Source organism: Camelina sativa, chromosome 14 (genome assembly GCF_030686135.1).
Source record: "Camelina sativa cultivar CO46 ecotype springtype chromosome 14, ASM3068613v1".
In the NCBI taxonomy this organism is placed as follows: Eukaryota; Viridiplantae; Streptophyta; class Magnoliopsida; order Brassicales; family Brassicaceae; genus Camelina; species Camelina sativa.
In genome coordinates, this window is record NC_141893.1 from 12,937,474 (window position 1) to 12,957,036 (window position 19,563).

General features: G+C 36.2%; 3 protein-coding genes and 1 long non-coding RNA gene across 9 annotated transcripts; 3 read left to right on the forward strand and 1 right to left on the reverse strand.

Moving 5' to 3' along the window:
• The first annotated feature begins 1,591 nt into the window (after nt 1-1,591).
• Nucleotides 1,592-5,564, forward strand: LOC104741442 (receptor-like protein 4). Its single transcript, XM_010462319.3, has 9 exons — nt 1,592-1,998; nt 2,448-3,503; nt 3,722-3,869; nt 4,074-4,145; nt 4,268-4,339; nt 4,432-4,503; nt 4,594-4,671; nt 4,780-4,961; nt 5,050-5,564. Exons 1-9 carry the CDS (start codon nt 1,929-1,931, stop codon nt 5,178-5,180), a joined length of 1,881 nt encoding a protein of 626 aa, XP_010460621.2. The 5' UTR covers nt 1,592-1,928; the 3' UTR covers nt 5,181-5,564.
• A 142-nt stretch (nt 5,565-5,706) lies between these two features.
• LOC104741443 (tyrosine--tRNA ligase 2, cytoplasmic) lies at nt 5,707-11,515 on the forward strand. Its single transcript, XM_010462320.3, has 21 exons — nt 5,707-5,831; nt 6,109-6,187; nt 6,521-6,674; nt 6,802-7,085; nt 7,160-7,256; nt 7,430-7,535; nt 7,621-7,703; nt 7,783-7,928; nt 8,123-8,228; nt 8,417-8,476; nt 8,598-8,614; nt 8,734-8,820; nt 9,136-9,289; nt 9,627-9,910; nt 9,993-10,089; nt 10,169-10,274; nt 10,355-10,437; nt 10,526-10,668; nt 10,775-10,880; nt 11,084-11,143; nt 11,251-11,515. Exons 2-21 carry the CDS (start codon nt 6,129-6,131, stop codon nt 11,269-11,271), a joined length of 2,253 nt encoding a protein of 750 aa, XP_010460622.1. The 5' UTR covers nt 5,707-5,831; nt 6,109-6,128; the 3' UTR covers nt 11,272-11,515.
• Nucleotides 11,516-12,869: 1,354 nt separating this feature from the next.
• On the forward strand, nt 12,870-15,326 carry LOC104741444 (uncharacterized). Of its 6 annotated transcripts, none has more exons than XR_015580486.1 (5): nt 12,978-13,335; nt 13,568-13,727; nt 14,237-14,355; nt 14,761-14,812; nt 14,923-15,326. It is a non-coding gene; the product is annotated as an uncharacterized LOC104741444 (long non-coding RNA). The 6 variants fall into 6 exon arrangements; XR_015580488.1 differs by having other exon boundaries at nt 13,037-13,335; nt 14,237-14,266; XR_015580487.1 differs by having other exon boundaries at nt 13,039-13,335; nt 13,643-13,727.
• Nucleotides 15,327-17,240: 1,914 nt separating this feature from the next.
• LOC147928120 (uncharacterized) lies at nt 17,241-19,536 on the reverse strand. Its single transcript, XM_087486025.1, has 4 exons — nt 18,990-19,536; nt 18,519-18,658; nt 18,189-18,371; nt 17,241-17,999 (listed from the first exon to the last, which is right to left on the reverse strand). Exons 1-4 carry the CDS (start codon nt 19,534-19,536, stop codon nt 17,241-17,243), a joined length of 1,629 nt encoding a protein of 542 aa, XP_087342151.1.
• Nucleotides 19,537-19,563: the final 27 nt, after the last annotated feature.

Sequence of the window (19,563 nt, forward strand, 5' to 3'; positions counted from 1 at the left end):
ACTCGACTGGGGAATGCTTTTGATGTGCATACCGAAGATTGCATCAATCAATGTTATAAAGTCAAAAACTAACCGGAGCTACTATATTTATATACATATAAAGAGATTACGACCATTAATTCTCAGCCGTCCGATAAAAATGGAGGGTACTATTCTCAAGTTACAAGTTACAACTAGCATTTCTGGTGACCCCCAGACCGGGAATGTTTCGTCACGTGACGATTTCGTTGTCGTCCCACCAAACATTACAAACAAAACCGTTCTTAAACTAATGTTTAAATATCACAAAGCACTGATTTGTTCCAATTAACTACTATTAATTGCAACAACTACAAAAGACTACCTCCACCGACTCCACAATTTCATATCCATAGTTTTTTCTTTTTTGGTCTTAACTCCACAACTCCAGAGTGTGTTTTTTTTTTAACACCACCACAACTCGAAAGTTTATATCCATAAATTTGGTACATCTTATAATCACAGTTTTTCTAGAATATATATATATATATATATCGTCTTTTTTTTTTACTAAAATTCATCCGAACACACAAAAATGGTACTTCTCCATTTAAAACATTCATATTAACTAATGGTGAAATGAAGCATTCATCTATATTTTGGTGAAATTGAACCGTTTACGTAGAATATAATGTAATAAATTTATTTTTTATTTTTTATATTTTCGTCTTTTTTTTTCATTGAATATTTTCGTTCTTCTTTACTCGTCATTTAGCGTACAAATATATTGTTAAAGTTAAGAAAATTCTAATATTCGACAAAGATGGTTTTTTGTTTTCTTACACTTTGTAACGTATGAAGATTGGTTTGAATTAATCTTTCTAAATTCCGGTGATGGAGATATGTAGGTGTGATCACGATTACGAGTTAGGACGTTTGTGGGGACGTTGGTGATTCCAGGATTAGATCGATGTTATAGCATTAGCAAGTAGTTAGGTTTTGTCTCTAAATTTTCAGACCTTGTTTTCCACATCTTAACTAATTCATGCTGAGTAAAAAACTAGACTGACCGTTCTAAATTATCTAGATCTCACGAAGATTTACATAACTTTTGTGGTATATTAGTGGTTTAGTATATACTTTTCCAATGGCCCCCTTACTAGAATGAGCAAATTTTGTTTGCTTTGATGAAGTGTAATGAGACCCAATATATAGTTGACCCCATATCAACAACAAATGAGTTTAGGCTTAGTGGTTTTATAAGATCTTATAAATATGGTCAATTAGGCCGCTTAAACATTACTATAGATTAGTTCACTTAAGGAAAAAAAAAAAAGAGTATTTAACTTACAACATTCTCATAAAAAAAATTAAGACTGTTTAAAATTTAGTTAGACACGAAAGGAGGGCTAGCTATAGGAAATAAGGCATGCACAAACTTGTGGACGATATTGCCAAAGCGTAAGATCGATCAATCAATCCAACTGTTGGTGATATTAACGCTACAGCACATTTTAAGCTGTCGGATTACACACTTTGACTAGTAACTACGATAACTTATGTGCGCATCAAAACATTTGATTATTCCTCTCTTATTAATACTCCATCCAGAAGAAAAAATACAAAGAAAACTAAATTAAAAATAACAAAATTATAAGAAAAATAAAGAGGTGGGAGCATTAAATAAGATTAAATATATTTTTTCAGTAGCGGAGCTTTTTTTTACCTGCACTCACGTCCCCTTGCTTCTTCTGCTCTCTCTCTCTCTCTTCCCTCAGTCTTACCGAAAAGGAAAACAAAACAAACGAACCAAATAAAGTTAATAAGTCAGTGCTAAAATGGCCAAATGAGAGACTCTTGCAGATAGAGAGAGAGAGAGAGAGAGAGAGAGAGAGAGAGAGATTCGTGTGTGTGAGAGAAGAGGAGCAAGATAGTTTTGGGATTCTTCTTGTATAGAGATCAAACAAAAGATGCTTCGATTTATCCTCGCATGTCTTTTTATTTTCTCATTTGGTCTTCCCTCTTCTTCAGCTCGACCAGGTTCGTTGTTTTTTCCCAGATTCTTGGCAGCTCTCACTTTACTTCATTTTTGGCAACTATCTTCTTTTCTTGAATCGAAATCTTGATTTGCATTTCACTTGTATTACTCTACTCTGTCCTTTTGCTTTCCACCGCTTCTTCTTTCCCGATCAATACTGACTTTGTAAAATTGGATTCACACCAGCTCTCTAATTCTCTTTCAACTGACATCAACGATTTTCGAAAATTCTTGATTCCTCAAGATTTACGAGTTGATGTTTCTTGAAACATGTATTTGAGAGCATATTTGATCTGCGTCTGGTACTATTTTTATCATACATTGACCTGTTTTATAAGCTCGAGCATCAAAGGAAAGGTTTTTACTATGTTTCTAATAAATATGAACTGATACATTTTCTGGTTTTGTTGAATATCCAATGATTTAGTTTTTTTTTGGGTTGCTTTTGAAGCTCCATATGCCTTGCGGATTAGTTGTGGAGCTCGAAAAAATGTTCGAACCCCGCCAACTTATGCTATTTGGTTCAAAGATATTGCCTACACTGGAGGCATACCTGCCAATGCAACATCTCCTAGTTATATAACTCCTCCATTGAAGACACTTCGATATTTCCCTATATCCGAAGGTCCAAACAATTGCTACAACATTGTCCGAGTGCCAAAGGGACACTACTCTGTGAGGATCTTCTTTGGAGTTGTTGATCAGCCTAACTTCGACAAAGAGCCTCTCTTTGACATATCTATTGAAGGGACTCATATTTCCTCTCTCAAATCCGGTTGGAGTAGTGAAGATGATCAAGTCTTCGCTGAGGCTCGCATGTTTCTTATGGGTGGGACAGCTACAATATGTTTCCATAGTACAGGTCATGGTGATCCTGCCATCCTTAGTATTGAGATTTCCCAGGTTGATGAGAAAGCTTACAACTTTGGTCAAGGTTGGAGCCAAGGAGTGATACTTAGAACTGCCACGAGGTTGACTTGTGGTACTGGTAAGCCAAGGTTTGATGAAGATTACAGAGGGGATCATTGGGGTGGTGATAGGTTTTGGAATCCAAGGAGATCTTTTGGTAAAGGCGCTGATTCTCCAAGATCAACTGAGAATACCATCAAGAAAGCCTCAGTTTCGCCAAACTTTTATCCAGAAGCACTATATCAGTCAGCTTTGGTTAGCACAGACGACCAACCAGATTTAACATATAGCCTGGATGTGGAACCAAACAGAAAGTACTCAGTGTGGTTGCACTTTGCAGAGATTGATGCTACAATCACTGCTGAAGGCAAAAGGGTGTTTGATGTTGTGATAAATGGCGACACTTTCTTTGAAGATGTGGATATCATAAAGATGAGTGGTGACAGATATGCAGCACTTGTTCTCAATGCAACAGTGACTGTCAGTGGAAGAACCTTAACAGTCGTTCTACAACCCAAGGCAGGTGGTCGTGCTATTATCAATGCGATTGAGGTCTTTGAGATCATTACCGCTGAGTTTAAAACATTACGGGATGAAGGTACACATTTTTTATGATACACTTGTTCACTTGTAAGGTTGTCATTTCATTGCTGTTCTTTTACTTGAATAGATGCTGGTTATCTAAACGTGTGTGCCTCTTAGTTTCTTCTAGTTAGCTCTTCAATATCAAGCTAGTTGTTTGATTCTTTCTTTCTGGATCACTGGATTATAGTTGCACGCAAACGTCTTATACTTACTCGCTATTTTATGTTACAGTCGGTGCGTTACAGAAAATGAAAAAGGCTTTAGCGCTTCCATCAAGGTTTGGATGGAATGGTGATCCATGTGTTCCGCCACAACATCCATGGAGTGGAGCTGATTGTCAGCTGGACAAGAACACCAGCCGATGGTTCATTGATGGACTGTATAGCTCCGTTCCTTTTGTTTTGTGCATATACATTAATCATATAGTTTATATGAAGTCTAAACACTTACATAAGTCAAGAGATATATGAACTCTTTCTTTTTATTTAGGTATCTCATTAGTTTAGAGTTAAAGGATCTCTCTTTGAGTTTCTGGTCTTTTATCAGGTTTTTTGAATAGACAAACCTTGTTTTTCTTTTGCAGTGATCTTGATAACCAAGGTCTGAAAGGTTTCCTACCAAACGACATATCAAAACTAAAACATCTTCAGAGCATGTAAGTCAATACATTCTTAATACTGCAGATGACTTGTCATGTCATTCACTTTCGTTCCTGAACTTGTTGAATTTCTCCTTACAGTGAAGGGCATCTTGATCAATATCTTTTTCATATTTCAGAAACTTGAGTCAAAACAGCATTCAAGGAGGAATACCTGCATCACTTGGAAGTGTTACCAGCTTGGAAGTATTGTAAGTAATCAGTTTGTTTATTGATTTGAGTACTTAATGCGTTTACATTTCGATTCTGAGCCCTGAAGCTGAATCTTTATGTATCTTTGCAGAGACCTCTCCTACAATTCCTTTAATGGATCTATCCCTGAAACCTTAGGAGAAATAACTTCCCTGCGGATTCTGTAAGATTATTCAGTTTCTCTTGATTTTGCTCTTTCTTTGGTCCATTTCACATGGTCAAGCAATATAAAAACCTTCAATTGTGTTTGCAGGAATCTCAATGGAAACTCTTTGTCAGGAAAAGTACCAGCTGCTGTAGGTGGGAGGCTGTTGCACAGAGCAAGCTTCAAGTAAGAATATTCAATCAGTCTTTAAAATGTTTGGATTTGGCATCTGAAGAATGCTGTTGGGAAAAAACCACTCACTTACCTGGTAACTGTCACTCTTTATCTCTGCAGCTTCACAGATAATGCAGGTCTTTGCGGAATCCCGGGGCTTCCAGCTTGCGGACCTCACCTTTCTTCAGGAGCCAAGATTGGGATAGCATTTGGTGTTAGTCTAGCATTATTATTGATCGTTGCATGTGCAATGATATGGTGGAAAAGACGACAGAACATTCTTAGGGCACAGCAGATTGCAGGTAAAACATCCATTTCTGTAGTCTGCACTAGGAAACTGTCTTCAAGTCTGAGAAAACTTATATAAGCTGCACTGTCAATATTGTGCAGCAAGAGGAGCTCCGTATGCAAAAAAGAGAACACATGTATCTCATGACATACAAATGTCAAGGCACGGGAACAATAATAACCACGGACAAGCTCGTACTGCTGTGGAAAATGGACCGAGCTTGTTGTCGTGATATAAATATATATACTTCTCCGGAAGTTGAATCTTTCTCTGGTTTTGTCAGCAGCAATACGAATCCCAAACCCCCACAAGATGAAAGTGTTCATATCATGTCTTACCACATTGCTCCCCCACAGTAAGAAGAAAGACCAAGAGGAAATACATTTGTAAAAATGGTCTTGGGGTTCTTTTAATTATCGCAGGAAGCCAAAACCAGTTCTCTTTAGATATATAGGATTCGATTTTTCGTGTTTTTTTTTTTTTTTTTTTTTATGGGATTAGTCCTTTGTTGTTTCTTTTGTCTGGTGGGAGTTTAGAGGATACTAGAACATTAAAAAGATTACGTTTTAGTCTATCGTTACACATGTTAGTCAAAAAACTCAACTTTGTTACGAAACTTGAGACTCTTCAAATATCTAAATCCAAATAAACCGAACTGAAAAGAGAACTTTGCTGCCACCAAGAAGGCAAGAAAGAACCACAATAAACCGAGAATTTTAGTGAACCGGATCAAACCGGGTTCTGATTTATTTTTTCTTTTTTCGTTTTTTTTTGGAGTCAAAGCTCAAAGGGTTTTCTCTTCTCTGTTTCTTCTTCTTCTTCTTTCCCACAAGGTTTCAGTCTTTTCACGGAGTGAACACGAACGCCGACGAGAATCGCAGAGGTCAGTTCAAGTTATCTTTCTATTCGAATTCATGTTTATTTTACTTTGCCTAGAATTCGTTTCTCTGTTCGGTTATATTGGGAGATTTTACAATAGGAGTTGTGAGATTTAGGAGTCAATGCCAGTTTCTAGATTGAAGTCGATCTAAACACACACAAAGCCCAGATCGATATATATGCTAAAGCTTCCAACTTTGTATAAATAACTTTGTGTTGCTGACGCCCTTCTGCGTAAAGTTTCACAATTTGTATCATTTTATTGTGTTTTTGATTTTCAGAAACAGCTCTATCGTCAGAAATGGAGGCTCTTTCCATCAATGCACAAACTCAGGCTTCTTCTTTGCCCTCCGGATTAGAGTAAAGTTTCTTCTCTCTTTTTCGCCTGCACTTTTCTTGCCTCTAGCATCCAAAAAATGAATGAAGCCAATGTTGGAGTTTTAATTTTTAGTTGAACTCTTGTCTAGTTTCTTCCGCATGTTTTAGATAAGAACTCTGGGGTAGAGGCACTATCTTTACTTCTTTAGTTTACATCCTCCAATTCATCATCGAATTGGTTTGTGATTTCCCCTTCTCCATTCACACTTGTCTGTAGAAACCTCAGGAAAATAAAATGAGATACTTTATTTGTGAAAATCTTCCAGTTTATATTTGCACTTGTTAGCTTAGCGGATTATATCTTTATTGGTTCAGGATAAGTGAGGAGGTTGAAAAAAGATACAATGTAGTCAGAAGTGTTGGCGAACAATGCATACATGATGATGAGCTGAAGGATCTTCTGGCTAAGAAGGCTGCTCCAGTTTGCTACGACGGTTTTGAACCATCAGGGAGGATGCATATCGCTCAGGTAAATAATGTTTTCTCATATCCTTGTTTTATATTGCTTAGCATGCTTTGGAATTCTTTCATATTTCTTTCTTTTTTAAGTGAGAAGCTTCTGCTAAGTGCGTTTAACTCTGCTATTACCTTGGCAGGGACTGATGAAGATCTTGAATGTGAACAAATTGACTTCTGCTGGTTGCCGAGTGAAAATTTGGATTGCAGATTGGTTTGCATATATGAACAACAAGTTAGGAGGTGACTTGAAGAAAATCAGGATTGTCGGAGACTATTATAAGGAGATATTCCAGGCAGCCGGGATGAACACTGAGAATGTAGAGTTTCTATGGTCATCCGATGAAATAAATGCTAGGGGGGATGAGTACTGGCCTCTTGTGATGGACATTGCCTGCAGAAATAGTCTTGCCCAAATAAAACGGTACACCACGTTTTATTTATGCAGTTATGTGAATGGTGATGAGAAGTTCATGAGTATGTTTCTGGTCTTATCAGGTGTATGCCTATTATGGGTTTGAGTGAAACTGAGGAGCTGAGTGCATCTCATATTCTGTACGTATGTATGCAGTGTGCCGATACTTTCTTCCTCGAGGTACTTTAATATGTATTTTGTTTACGTTTCTCCCACGTTTAGTCTTACTCTCATTAGTCGTCTTTGGACCCTGACAATCTGTGTTTAGCTGCGCTCTGATTTATCTATATCAAGTGCATCGACCTTTTGACTTTTCTACAATTGTTGTTGAAACGTTTTCATAACCTTTGCAGGCTGATATTTGCCAGCTTGGGGTGGATCAGCAAACTGTAAATTTGCTAGCGAGAGACTATTGTGATAACACTAAGAGGGGAAGCAAACCCGTCATCTTGTCCCACCGTATGTTCTACATTTTCTAGTTGATTTCTGTACTCTTTGTGTATCCTTACAAGTGTTCTTCTGATAATCTCTATCTGTAACGTAGATATGCTTCCTGGTCTTCAACAAGGACAGAAAAAGATGTCGAAGAGTGATCCTTCATCTGCCATCTTCATGGAAGATGAAGAGGTAAAATAGTCAGTTCAAATAACCAACAGAGAGTAGTATAGTTGTTGAGTGGTGGGTGTTTAATGATCTTGACTTCCAGGCTGAAGTTAATGTGAAGATTAAGAAAGCTTATTGCCCTCCCGACATTGTGGAAGGTAACCCATGCCTCGAATACGTCAAATACATCATCTTACCCTGGTTCAGTGAGTTCACAGTTGAACGAGATGAGAAGTATGGCGGTAACAGGTGAGCTTTTACCTGTTCTTCTAGACCTTCTGTGTTTAGTGTTCGGTTTCTGGGTTTACTTTCATACTTATGGCTGCCATGATATATTCCCTTTGGTCAAATTTTCTCAGAAATTTAGAATACATGTTTCTTTTGTCAGTTTATTTAGCAATGCAAGTTACTAACCTTTGAAAGGACATTTTTTCAAATGTCAGGACTTTCAAAAGCTTTGAAGACATTGCCGCTGACTATGAAAGCGGCCAGTTGCACCCTAAGGATCTGAAGGACGCTCTGACAAAAGCATTGAATAAGATACTGCAAGTGAGTATTTCCTTCTATTGCAACAATGCAGTTACACAATTGGCAGAAATTCAAACTAAATGTTACCCTTTTGTTTGGATTCAACTAAATTCATCGTGGAACATAGAAACATATCTCCTTTTTAAGTAAGTAGGTCACTGATTTTAGGGTTTTGAACAATTTTAATCTGTCTTTGACCCACATTGCAGCCTGTTCGTGATCATTTCAAAACCAACAGTCGCGCCAAGAATCTGCTCAAACAGGTCAAGGTAGTAACAGATCTTTCCACTCATTTTTCAAGTTTCATCAGTTACTTGTAGAAATTGCTTGGACATTCCTTCGCAGCCTCTGAATTTCACTCTCCCTTTTTGTTTATCATGTGTTAATTAGGGATACAAAGTCACCAGGTAACAAAATTATGGAGCAAGAAGCATACGCAGATTTCAATACTTCAGCAACGCCTCTCATTAATCAAACTTTTTATAACCAAAAATCTAGTGTAATTCCTGTATTTATTGTCTGTCAGGGTCACCCCGACAGCTCCATCCACAGAGAAGGAGTCTCTTTCCGTCAACACATCAAACACAGCATCTTCCTTAGCCGCTGGATTACAGTAAGTAATCATGTAGTGGATTCTTTTTATCTCCTATTCTACTTTCATGTTTTGTTGCTTAGTGTCTGAGAAGATGAATGACTTAGTAGTGTTCAAGATGAATGAATTTGGTTTGTTTGTGACTCCTATGTGAAACTTGGATTTAAAAATTCTTGCTTTAGTTACTTAATAGTTCCTCCTGTCATTTAAATAGACGACTCAGGAAAACAAAGCACAGACTCTAGTTCAAGTTCTTCATTGTTATCGAATATGTTTGTGAGTTTTCCTATTGTATTATGCACGTTTGGTTTAGCTGGTTTGAACGTATTAATTCAGGATGAGCGAGGAGGCTGAGATGAAATACCAGACTGTGAGGAGTATTGGTGAGGAATGCATACAAGAGGATGAGCTGAAGAATCTTCTAGCAAAGAAGCCTGCTCCAATCTGCTACGATGGTTTTGAACCATCAGGAAGGATGCACATTGCGCAGGTTGGTTATCATTCGGTTATGCTTGCTTCAAATTGCTTAGAGATCGTGAGTGTCTAATTATAATTGATGCGGACATTCTCTCAATTTTTAGGCCTTTTTGGCGATGTTTAGTCAAGGCTGAAGATGCAGCTTAAGAGTTGTTGAGGTTTAATAGTTTATCTATTCTGTGTCATCATCTTGAAGGATTATAGAGTTTGAATGATAAGATAGGTCATTAGGACAGATACATGTACTTGTATTAATAGTATCCATTCTGTTTTGATTAATTTTATGTGTATATTGCTTTTTTTTTTTTGAATGAGAACTTTATTGTTTCACTTTACTATTTCCTTAACAGGGAGTGATGAAGGTCACCAATGTGAACAAATTGACTTCAGCTGGTTGTCAAGTGAAAATTTGGATTGCAGATTGGTTTGCTCAGTTGAACAACAAGTTGGGAGGTGACTTGGAGAGAATTAGAGTGGTTGGAGAATACTTCAAAGAGATTTGGCAAGCGGGTGGGATGAACAACGACAAAGTAGCATTTCTTTGGGCATCAGACGAAATTAATGGTAAGGGGAATAAGTATTGGCCTCTTGTGATGGACATTGCTCGCAGAAACAACCTCCGTCGAATCCTGAGGTAATTAATTCTCAATGATTGGTTCATGTATAATAGCAATGACAATGGATTTGAATGAAATATGTCACTTTATCTTTTACAGATGTGGGCAGATTATGGGACGTAGTGAGACCGAGGTGCTGAGTGCAGCTCAAATTCTTTACCCGTGTATGCAGTGTGCAGATATTTTCTTACTCGAGGTACTTTAAAAAGGCATTTTTGGATTATATGTATATGTACTTCTATAATTGCTACTGATACTTTGTTTGACCTGTGTAGGCTGATATTTGCCAGCTCGGGATGGATCAGCGGAAGGTAAACATGCTAGCAAGAGAATACTGTGCTGACATTAAGAGAAAGAATAAACCCATCATCCTGTCCCACCGTATGTCTCTTTGCATTTTCTCTTTCTTTTTTTTTGCCGGTGTTGTTATCATCTTTAGCTGTTTGTTAATGGCTTTTCAGATATGCTTCCTGGTCTCCAACAAGGACAAGAAAAGATGTCCAAAAGTGATCCATCATCTGCCATTTTTATGGAAGATGAGGAGGTAAACTAGTAGCTATAAACGCTTACAAAACAGAGAAGAGTTTTTTGTAGGTATCTAACATGTTTTGTTTTGATCTTTTGTCTTCCAGGCTGATGTTAATGAGAAGATCAACAAAGCTTATTGCCCTCCAAGAACTGTGGAAGGCAATCCATGTCTTGAATACATCAAATATATCGTTCTGCCACGATTCGATGAGTTCAAAGTTGAAAATGAAAAGAACGGCGGTAACAAGTGAGTAGCTGAATATCTTGGTTGCAACTTTTTGGATCTCTGAATCACATATAGGATATGCAAATCACATCTCAGACTGATCTTTGAAATTCTTCCCAACTGTCAGGACCTTCAAAAGCTTTGAAGACATTGCTTCTGACTACGAGAGCGGCGAGTTGCATCCTGAGGATCTGAAGAAGGCCTTGATGAAAGCGTTGAATATAACCCTGCAAGTAAGTACACTTCTTTCTATTAATGACCATTTCTCACAACAAACATGAGCAAGCTATTGTTATTATCATGTAAATTTACTAATTTAGAATCATCATGTAACACTGAAACTAGGCTCCTTTCAATCTTTCTTTGATCTTCGAGTTGTTAGTTTTATGTATATGAATTTCTACACTTTGCTTATCGTTACTGAAATAAATCTCAGCCTGTTCGCGATCATTTCAAAACCAACGAGCGTGCCAAAAATCTACTGGAACAGGTCAAGGTAATGAAATCTGTAGCCCGTCTTGTTTACGGTATGATCTAAACCCATATGCTTGTGTATAGTGCTCTGACTCTGTTGGCATATTCGTTTTACTTTGTTTATTTTAGGCTTTTAGAGTCACCAGGTGAAGTTGCAGAAGCAAAGAAGAAGCATATTTGTTATGTTTTCATCCATACAAGCTTTCGTAAGGATTTTTGGGATTACTACTAAAAAGCTCGCAAATTTTTAAAATATTCACATTTTTGTTTTTCCTTAAAGAGTGAGAGCCTCTTAGATTCTGGTTCAGCTACTGCTTAGCAGACAAGAAAATTCATTTGGTTGTTGATGCTTTTTATAATTATTTTCATAACGATGATAAATTTTATTGGTTAATGATGGAGACATGGAGTAGAGAATCATCACGACGTCAAGTAAACGAAATCTCAACAGTTGCAAGTATTACAAGAATCTCAACAGCTACAGTTTGATTTTATCTTTAAAAACACTTATCGAAATAAAGCGATATTCACAGTGACCTAAAGAGGTAAATGGTAAAACGTAAAAAATTAAGATAGTAACACTTACGTAGCTGATAAAGTAAGAAAGCAACAAATAGTCAAAAAAGAGGCGCGAAAGTCAGGATCAGGTGTGTGTGGGAGGGGGAGAGGGGTTCATGGAATGAGAAGACAACACGTAAGCAAAAAGAGAGAGAGGCATCGTATCGTATCGTAGTCATGATTTCGTGTGTGTTGTGTTCTGTTTCTGTAGGCAGTCAGCACTTAGCTGATGATGATGATGATTCTCCTTTTGTCTTCTCTCTCTCTCTCTCTGTGAGAAGAGCTGCACAACAAAGACACGTCATAAAGCTCATAAGTAGCACCAGGCTCACGTGAACACGAAAGCCAAATACTACTACAATTTTCTTGAAAATGATTATTATTCGGACTCGTAGCTTAGCTTTGGGATATTATTTTTTACTTTACTTCTAATAGTAGTATGGTAGGGTTAATTTAATAAAGTACTTAGGTAAATACATTTGTCAGAGAGTGGTCAGACATCAGAGTTCGCACGTGTATAAATTTGGTTAGATATGGACGAAAGCATTTGTTCAATCAAAACTACAGAGGCCAAGCCTTGTCACGTGAAAGGAAACACACTTCTTTTCTTCTTTTCTTTTTTAATAAACCCTTCAAAACAAACAAAAACCTCTTACTCTTCTTCTGCGTTTATTGTTGGATTTTTTTTCAAATAATAATACCTAATGAAAACTCCAGTTAATAAAAAAACAAAGAAACCTCGTAATATAAGTTGGTTTTAAAGCCTGGTCTCTTCTTTCAAAATTATACTATGCTACTACTTCAATTTCTCTATAGTTTGACTCCTATGATGGACTAAATTCGAAATCTTGTTTGAATTTGGTACTTTTAGTATAGAAAATATCCTGAAAATTTAATTAACTGCGTCACTAGGGGGAAAAAAACAGCCTATGTACTCTACTACGTTCAGTGAAGTTACATAAGATGGGCTAATTAGATATTTTGGACAAAAAGAAAAACAAAATCAGTCAGAGCTATAAGCTAGATAGTCTAGGAGTAGTTGTGTCCAAGTTACTTTAGTTAATGATCTCTCCTTCTAGCCCTCGTCCTCGTGCATAATCACATATTCACATCATAAATATTATGTGGTGCCAATAAAAACCCCAAAAGAGAGCATTTAAATACTTGTGAAATAATAGAGTGAAGAAGACAAAAAAGAGAGCTACAAAGCAGTAGGGTTTACGTCAGCATCCCGATGCCACAGGTCCAGTCAAAGAGGCGGCCCATTATTTCTTTCGTCTTCGTATAGCCAACTTTTTATTATTATTTATTTTTTTTCCTTTTATCATTTCTCTATGGTTGGTCGGGTTTGGTTGCTATGAGAAAATGCATCTAAGAGCATCTCCACTAGTGTTGCATCAAAGAGACTCTCTCTCTCTCTCTCTCACTCTCTTGACGGAAACAACGGTTCTCTTCCCTTGAATCAATTGATTTCTGACACCAATTTTACACTTTCCCCTCTTTGAGTTGTTTCGTCGTCTTCAGCTCTTCATCGGCCGTTGTACTTTCCAGTGACAAGAAAGAGAGAGTTCGGAGAGAGAGAGAGAGCGAGACAGATCCTCATCGTCTTGGTTCTTGTTTCTTCCTCGATCTCTTGATCTTCTCCTCTGATTTAAGGTAAATAAACTCTCGGATCTACTACTTGCTCTTGTGTTGGATCTCGAATACTATTCGAAGTTACTTCGGATTTGATTTTGGTTGGATTTAGATCCGTCAAACTATTGGGAATTGTTTCGATCTTGGCTCCGATTAGCTCAAGGACTGGTGTTCGACTTGATCTTAGTTGATTTACTTGTTGTATTTTGCACTCATATTGAAACTGATGCCTTCTGCTGTTTAAATTGTAAAGGCCTATGTTAAAGCTGCCGAGTGTCTACTATAAAAATTAATCATTGGGATAATCATTTGAAATTAATGGGGGTAGGGCTAGTGATAACTGGAAGACATTGAAGGAGATTGAGAAAACGATTAAAGTTTATTGGGATGCCAAAGATCGTTTACCACCATGGGTATGTTAGAAGAAGCCTTCTCTAGCTTGCTGTTTATCTTTAAAACTTGTGCATATTACTCTCTGTGTCCAATGAACTGTGGTCTCATTGTCTTTTTTGAGGTAGCTGCTCTCTGTTAACAAGAATCACCATGTTTGATGGAACAGGCGGTTAAGATTGACCTGAACATTAATACAGATTTGGCTTTGTTATCTTGAGTGAATGCATGTTATCTTGTGGGTTGAGATGGATTGTTTTGTTGTTTGTGTATAGCTACTTTTAATGTTGTGAGTTTTGAAGATTAGTACTTTGATCGTTGTGTTGGTTATCTTGGAGAACTTGATAGCTATTGGTCTGTTTGAGTGTTGGAGTTCTCTATTGTCATGGAGCTTAAGTTTGTTTAAATGGTTCAACATTGTGTTGATTGTTCGAAAATTTGATTACTTTTTTTTGACATTTAGCTCTCTGGGTTTTTGCATTTGTTGTTGAATTTGTCTAATAATGTTAAGGTTTTTATTTATTTATTTCAGGTGTGGCAAACGGCTTCTCTTTACCATTTGGTTCACACTGCTGCTCTTGTTTCTTTATAATTGAAGTAGTCGAGACCAGAATCTACATGAGAATTATATAATCTTGATTAGTTGATTGGGTGATTAGATCCATTTGCGTTTACTGAACCATGGTTTTGATTTTGAATTCCCTTTGACCATTGAGTTTCCTTGAGCAAAGAAACTTGTCATGTCTCACTATCAGACTTTTATTTAGACCTTTCACATGATGACGATGATCTTGTGTCAAGTAAAAGGCAGTTTCTTTAACAATTCTATATATATTTGTTGAAGCAATCATACATATTTGATGACTCTTATTTAGACCTTTCACATGATGATGATGATCTTGCACAAGTCATTTGTATTTATATATGATGTTGTTTTGCTTCTGTGCTTAGTCGATGCCCTGCAGCAAATCGCTACCACATTAGGCTGTTTTTTATAATTCAGTCTTAAAATAAAATATATTAAGAAAGCTTCTTCTAATTCTCTATTTTGTGCAGATTGGAGATATGCTATGGGTTTGAAAAATGAAGAAGATTCATAACCAAAAAGGTAAAACATCAAACTGATTCTTCTTGTTATAGGTGTCTTTGACTCAATACATCTTCTGTTCTCGTCCACTTTGAAGCTAAGTGTAAGGTATGAAAAAAAACATTTTGCAGTAAAATTGTGTAAAATACTGATGATGAAGATGATTATAATGATCTTGATGATGAGCTTGTACCAAGGAGCGTGAGCAAGAAGCTTAAAAGACAGAGGATTCGGAAATTGGGAAAGAGATGTTCGTATTTGCAGTTGAAACCTGGGTTTGCTCATCAGCTCATGACAAGCATTGGTTTGGCATCAATTTCAGATGCTGATTCAATTTCTAGAAAATTTTCATCAATAAAACGGTTTAGATTACTCATGTTTTTGTGTGTAAATGGTAGTGTTGGATCTTTGTTTATTGATTTGTTCTTGGATAGTTCAGTTTATGCAATCTTGTAAAAATAGATCTTTAGGTGCTATATGAATTGTGTTACCTCTTTCTTTTATAGAAGAATCAATGAAGAACAGTTAACTTCAACTAACACTCTTTAGTCCATTAATAGTTTCTTCAACCAGCCCTCATCGAGTGATGATGATCAATTCATTCATCTTATAAAGCAAATAATCAAATTGTGTAATATGGCATTTTGGTTTTAATGATTAAGCAACTTGATAGAGTTCTGTAGTTGGGTGATTTTATTAAAGTTGTTAGTGGGTTGCTTTGATTAATTTAATATAAATTATATAATTAGTTTAATTATGAGCAAGAGATGGTCTAAGGTTACGATCTACTCCTGTCCCACAAATATTGATGTTTTGGGATATTTTTTGTCTCACAAAGATTGATTTTTTACAATTATGAATTAATTAAAGTTAATATTTTGTAAACTTCAAGAAGTAATCATTGAAAATATTTAAATTTTTGAATTGTTATTGGTTTTAAATTAAATAATATCTCGTTAGTCAAAGAAAAAATATATTTAACTAAGGCCCTGATTGGTAATGGTTGTTACTTATGGCTGTAAGAACTTTGACTTTAAAATTTTAGTTGCAGAGAATTTGGCTGTTGATGCTTTGACTGTAGAAACTTTAACTGTTAAAATCTGATTGTTTACTAACAACTTTTAAAGCTGTAGCTGTTATTTTTATTATTATTATAAGTATTAATAATAAATACATATTATGTCAGAAATTAATTTAATAAAATCTTAATGACAAAATAAATTTTATTAATGATAAATTAAAATTTTTAAAAATATAAATCAATCAAATATGAAATTTTGTTTGAAAACTATTTAAAAACAAACAACTATAAGAATAATAAATAAATAATTGAAGTTGTAGACATCAATTTATTAACTTATTAAATTTTAAATAATGCAACAAAAAAAAACTAGTGACGACTAGTCCACATAGCATTACCAATCTCATCACGGACACCTTCCATGTATTGTTTGAATGTTATTTCTTATTAATGATGTATTTCATAAACTCTTTTATAGTATTATTAGTGATGATGATGTAAAAATAAAATTTATTATTGAAATGGGTCTTAAAAGAAAGAGAAAAAATGAGAATAATTAATTTATAAAAATAAAATATATAAAATATTTATATATACTTTTGAATAGCTTTTAAATATAAAAGGGTGAAAAAAAAAGAATGATTTAAAAATTATTTAATTTTAAAGTCTGTGTTTTGTTGTTTAAAAAAAATAGGGAAAACAAGGAAGACAACAAAAAATGACTTTTAAAATTTTTAAACAATTAAAAGCCAAAAAAGTTTGATTGGCAAAAAATTGGTTGTTTTAAAGTCTTAAAAGTGGGTCACCAATCATGACCTAAATAATTATTGTATTTTTAAAATGTGTAAAAATTTCTAAATACCAATCTTTTTGGGACAGAGAGAATATATAGAATCTGAAATGTTTTACCTTAAATGTTTGAGTAAGTTAATTTACCAATAAGTTACAATGGCAACAAGGTCATTATGAATTGGCTGATAAGAATATTATTTTCTGCTTTTGGACAGTTTCTAACATTACGTTCAATAATCTTCTCTTATTATAACAAAACTTAACCTCGTAAATGATACTACTACATAAGAAAAAAAAACAGTATCCGCATCAGAAGAAGTCCCTTTTTATGTTGTACAACTACTAGTCCATTCAATTTATTCTTTTTTTTTTTTTTTGTCAACTAGTATTATATTAATAAGAAAGGATGATACCTCCATTTACAAACCGTGCAAACCACAAATACAGTCCAATTATCCATCACCAACCCAGAAAAACTTAAATTCTTAAGTCCGACTCTGTAATGCAGTGCAGACCTATACAAAAATGGCTAATACTATTAAAGCCATTAAAAATTGAAATTCAATCAGAGGACAACATCTTCTCTTCCACAAACAAGTGATGTAACCACCTTGGATGTCTTAATGCCACATATGACTACAATCTACAATCTTGAGTGACAATCTGCGCTATCATAAGAGCCCTTCTAGTTGAAAATAAGTTTTCCAAAAAGAATTTACTACCCTTAAAACATCCCAACAGTCGACCTATCTCATTTGATTGGTATCGAAATGAAGGCCACGACGCAGGCTTAGTTACCACTTGTACTAACACCTGATCTTGTAAACCAAAAATAACATACTCGATCCTATGGCTTATCATGCTCTCAATAGCCCACAGAACTCCTCTGAGTTGAGCTTCCATTTTATCATGCACATTAGCCATGGCTCTTCTGCTATGCATCAACACATTACCTTCCTGGTCCCATAGAACCCATGCTGCCCCCAACAATCTATTTCTATTTGACCAGGAGATGCCAATATTGCATTTCTTCCATATTATAGGCGGACGTTTCCATCCATCTTTCCTCTGTGCCAATATCACTTCTCTGTCTCTCAGTTGTCTTACTTCCTCACTCACTTCATCCTCTTCCTCCTCATCGGAGTCCTTCTGAGCATCGACCCATTCTCTCCAATCCTCTTTACTTTTTATGATCGACTCTTGTGGAGTAAAGTTCTTCCCTTTAAAGGCCACCAAATTCCGATTCTTCCAAATTTTCCACATAACCCAAGGAAAAGTTTTTCTTAGTTCCTCAGGCCACAGAGGATTTTTCATATTTGATAGGAAGTAATGAATGTTAGAGAAAACAGAACCATTATGAAAACCTAACTCCGGGGAAGGGATTCCTGATTCAGCCTATACCTGTCTGGATAAAGAACAAGTAAACAGAACATGGTTAATCGTCTCGTCTTCTCCTCCACAAATTTGGCAGGTGTTGTCTATTCTCAGTCCTCTACCATTTAAAGCATTCAGTACCGGTAAAGCTCCACATAATACTTTCCAGAGGAAGATCTTTATCTTCGGGTCTGTTTGAACACTTCAAACTTGTGCTTTTAGGGGATTTGTGGAGGGCAAACTGTTTGCTTCCACCCTGATTGCCGAGTTTAAAGTCTGGGACGCCAACCAGTATGCCGACTTGACCGAAAAATCTCCACTCTTATTAAACTTCCAAGAATAGAAATCTTCTATCTCTGAGACCGGTTTTAACTTTTTAATTCTCTCGACATCCTGCGGTAAGAAAGGAAATCCAGGGCTTCTACATCCCAATCTCTAGTGTCTCTATCAATAAGATCAGCAATTCTTAGATCAGTATTAAAGACCGGGTTTCTTCTCCAAGGGGGGCGCAAACCCTCATCATCAATCCAATTATCTAACCAAACCCTGAATGTCTTTCCATTTCCAATGTTTTTCACTAGGCCTTTCACTGTAAATCTCTTCCATACAAGATACGACGCCATGCAAACGAAGGTCTAGGTCCCAGAGGAGCAGATAAAAAGTCTGTGGAGGGAAAATACCTGCTTTTCATGATCTAGGTAAAAAGATAGTCTGGGACTTGTAGTATCCTCCACGCTTGCTTTGCTAAGAGTCTTTGGTTAAAAGTTTGAACATCTCTGAATCTCAAACCTCCTTCCTCTTTAAGAAGGCACAATTTTTCCCAGCTTAGCCAGTGTATCTTTCTTGCATGCTCCGAATTGCTCCACCAAAAATCAGCCATTACACTAGAAAGATTCTCACAAGTTTTTTTGGGTAACTTAAAGCAAGACATAGCGAAAACCGGCATGGAGAGAGCTACTGACTTTAGCAATACTTCCTTTCCCCCTTGGGATATGAACCTAGAAAACTAACCTGAAGTCTTTGCATTGACCCTATCCTTAAGGTAATTCATCAGATCAATCTTGGATCCACTAAAACACTCTGAGAGACCTAAATACTTCCCTGCTCCCCCTTCTTTCATGATCCCCATTCGGTTCTGTATGCTACTTTTGATCAGAGGATTTATTTTGGACCCGAAAGTGATTGAAGACTTACTCAGGTTTATTGATTGTCCAGTAGCCGCTCCATACTTACTTAAAGTTTCCATCAAGAACCCACATTGTTCCAAGTTTGATCTGCACATAAATAAGCTATCATTTGCAAATAAGAGATGATGAACTTTTGGTCCTTCTAGATGAAACTTTATACCCTGAAACTTATCTTCTCTCTGCCCCTTGTTAAGCAGATGGGTGAGTCCTTTGGTACATGAGACAAAAAGAAACGGAGAGAGTGGATCACCTTGTCTTAGTCCTCTCTGTGGCGTTATCATCCCATGAGGTTGATCATTGATTAACAATGAAAAAGTGACAGTTGTCACACAATTCATAATCCAACCGATCCATTTTGTGTGAAACCCCATTGCTGTCAGTAATGCCCTCAGGTTGCT

Bases quoted from the DNA above. Each gene is read 5' to 3' on its own strand.
- LOC104741443 (XM_010462320.3), top strand. From the start codon at position 6,129: ATGGAGGCTCTTTCCATCAATGCACAAACTCAGGCTTCTTCTTTGCCC. The intron at 7,929-8,122 runs GTGAGCTTTTAC...TTCAAATGTCAG, and splicing joins GAGAAGTATGGCGGTAACAG to GACTTTCAAAAGCTTTGAAG. The intron at 10,881-11,083 runs GTAAGTACACTT...AATAAATCTCAG, and splicing joins CGTTGAATATAACCCTGCAA to CCTGTTCGCGATCATTTCAA.
- LOC104741442 (XM_010462319.3), top strand. From the start codon at position 1,929: ATGCTTCGATTTATCCTCGCATGTCTTTTTATTTTCTCATTTGGTCTT. The intron at 3,504-3,721 runs GTACACATTTTT...TTTATGTTACAG, and splicing joins TAAAACATTACGGGATGAAG to TCGGTGCGTTACAGAAAATG. The intron at 4,962-5,049 runs GTAAAACATCCA...AATATTGTGCAG, and splicing joins TAGGGCACAGCAGATTGCAG to CAAGAGGAGCTCCGTATGCA.
- LOC147928120 (XM_087486025.1), bottom strand. From the start codon at position 19,536: ATGGGGTTTCACACAAAATGGATCGGTTGGATTATGAATTGTGTGACA. The intron at 18,659-18,989 runs GTTAGTTTTCTA...CATGAAAAGCAG, and splicing joins GGTCAATGCAAAGACTTCAG to GTATTTTCCCTCCACAGACT. The intron at 18,000-18,188 runs GTTTGAAGTGTT...AGACAGGTATAG, and splicing joins CAAATCCCCTAAAAGCACAA to GCTGAATCAGGAATCCCTTC.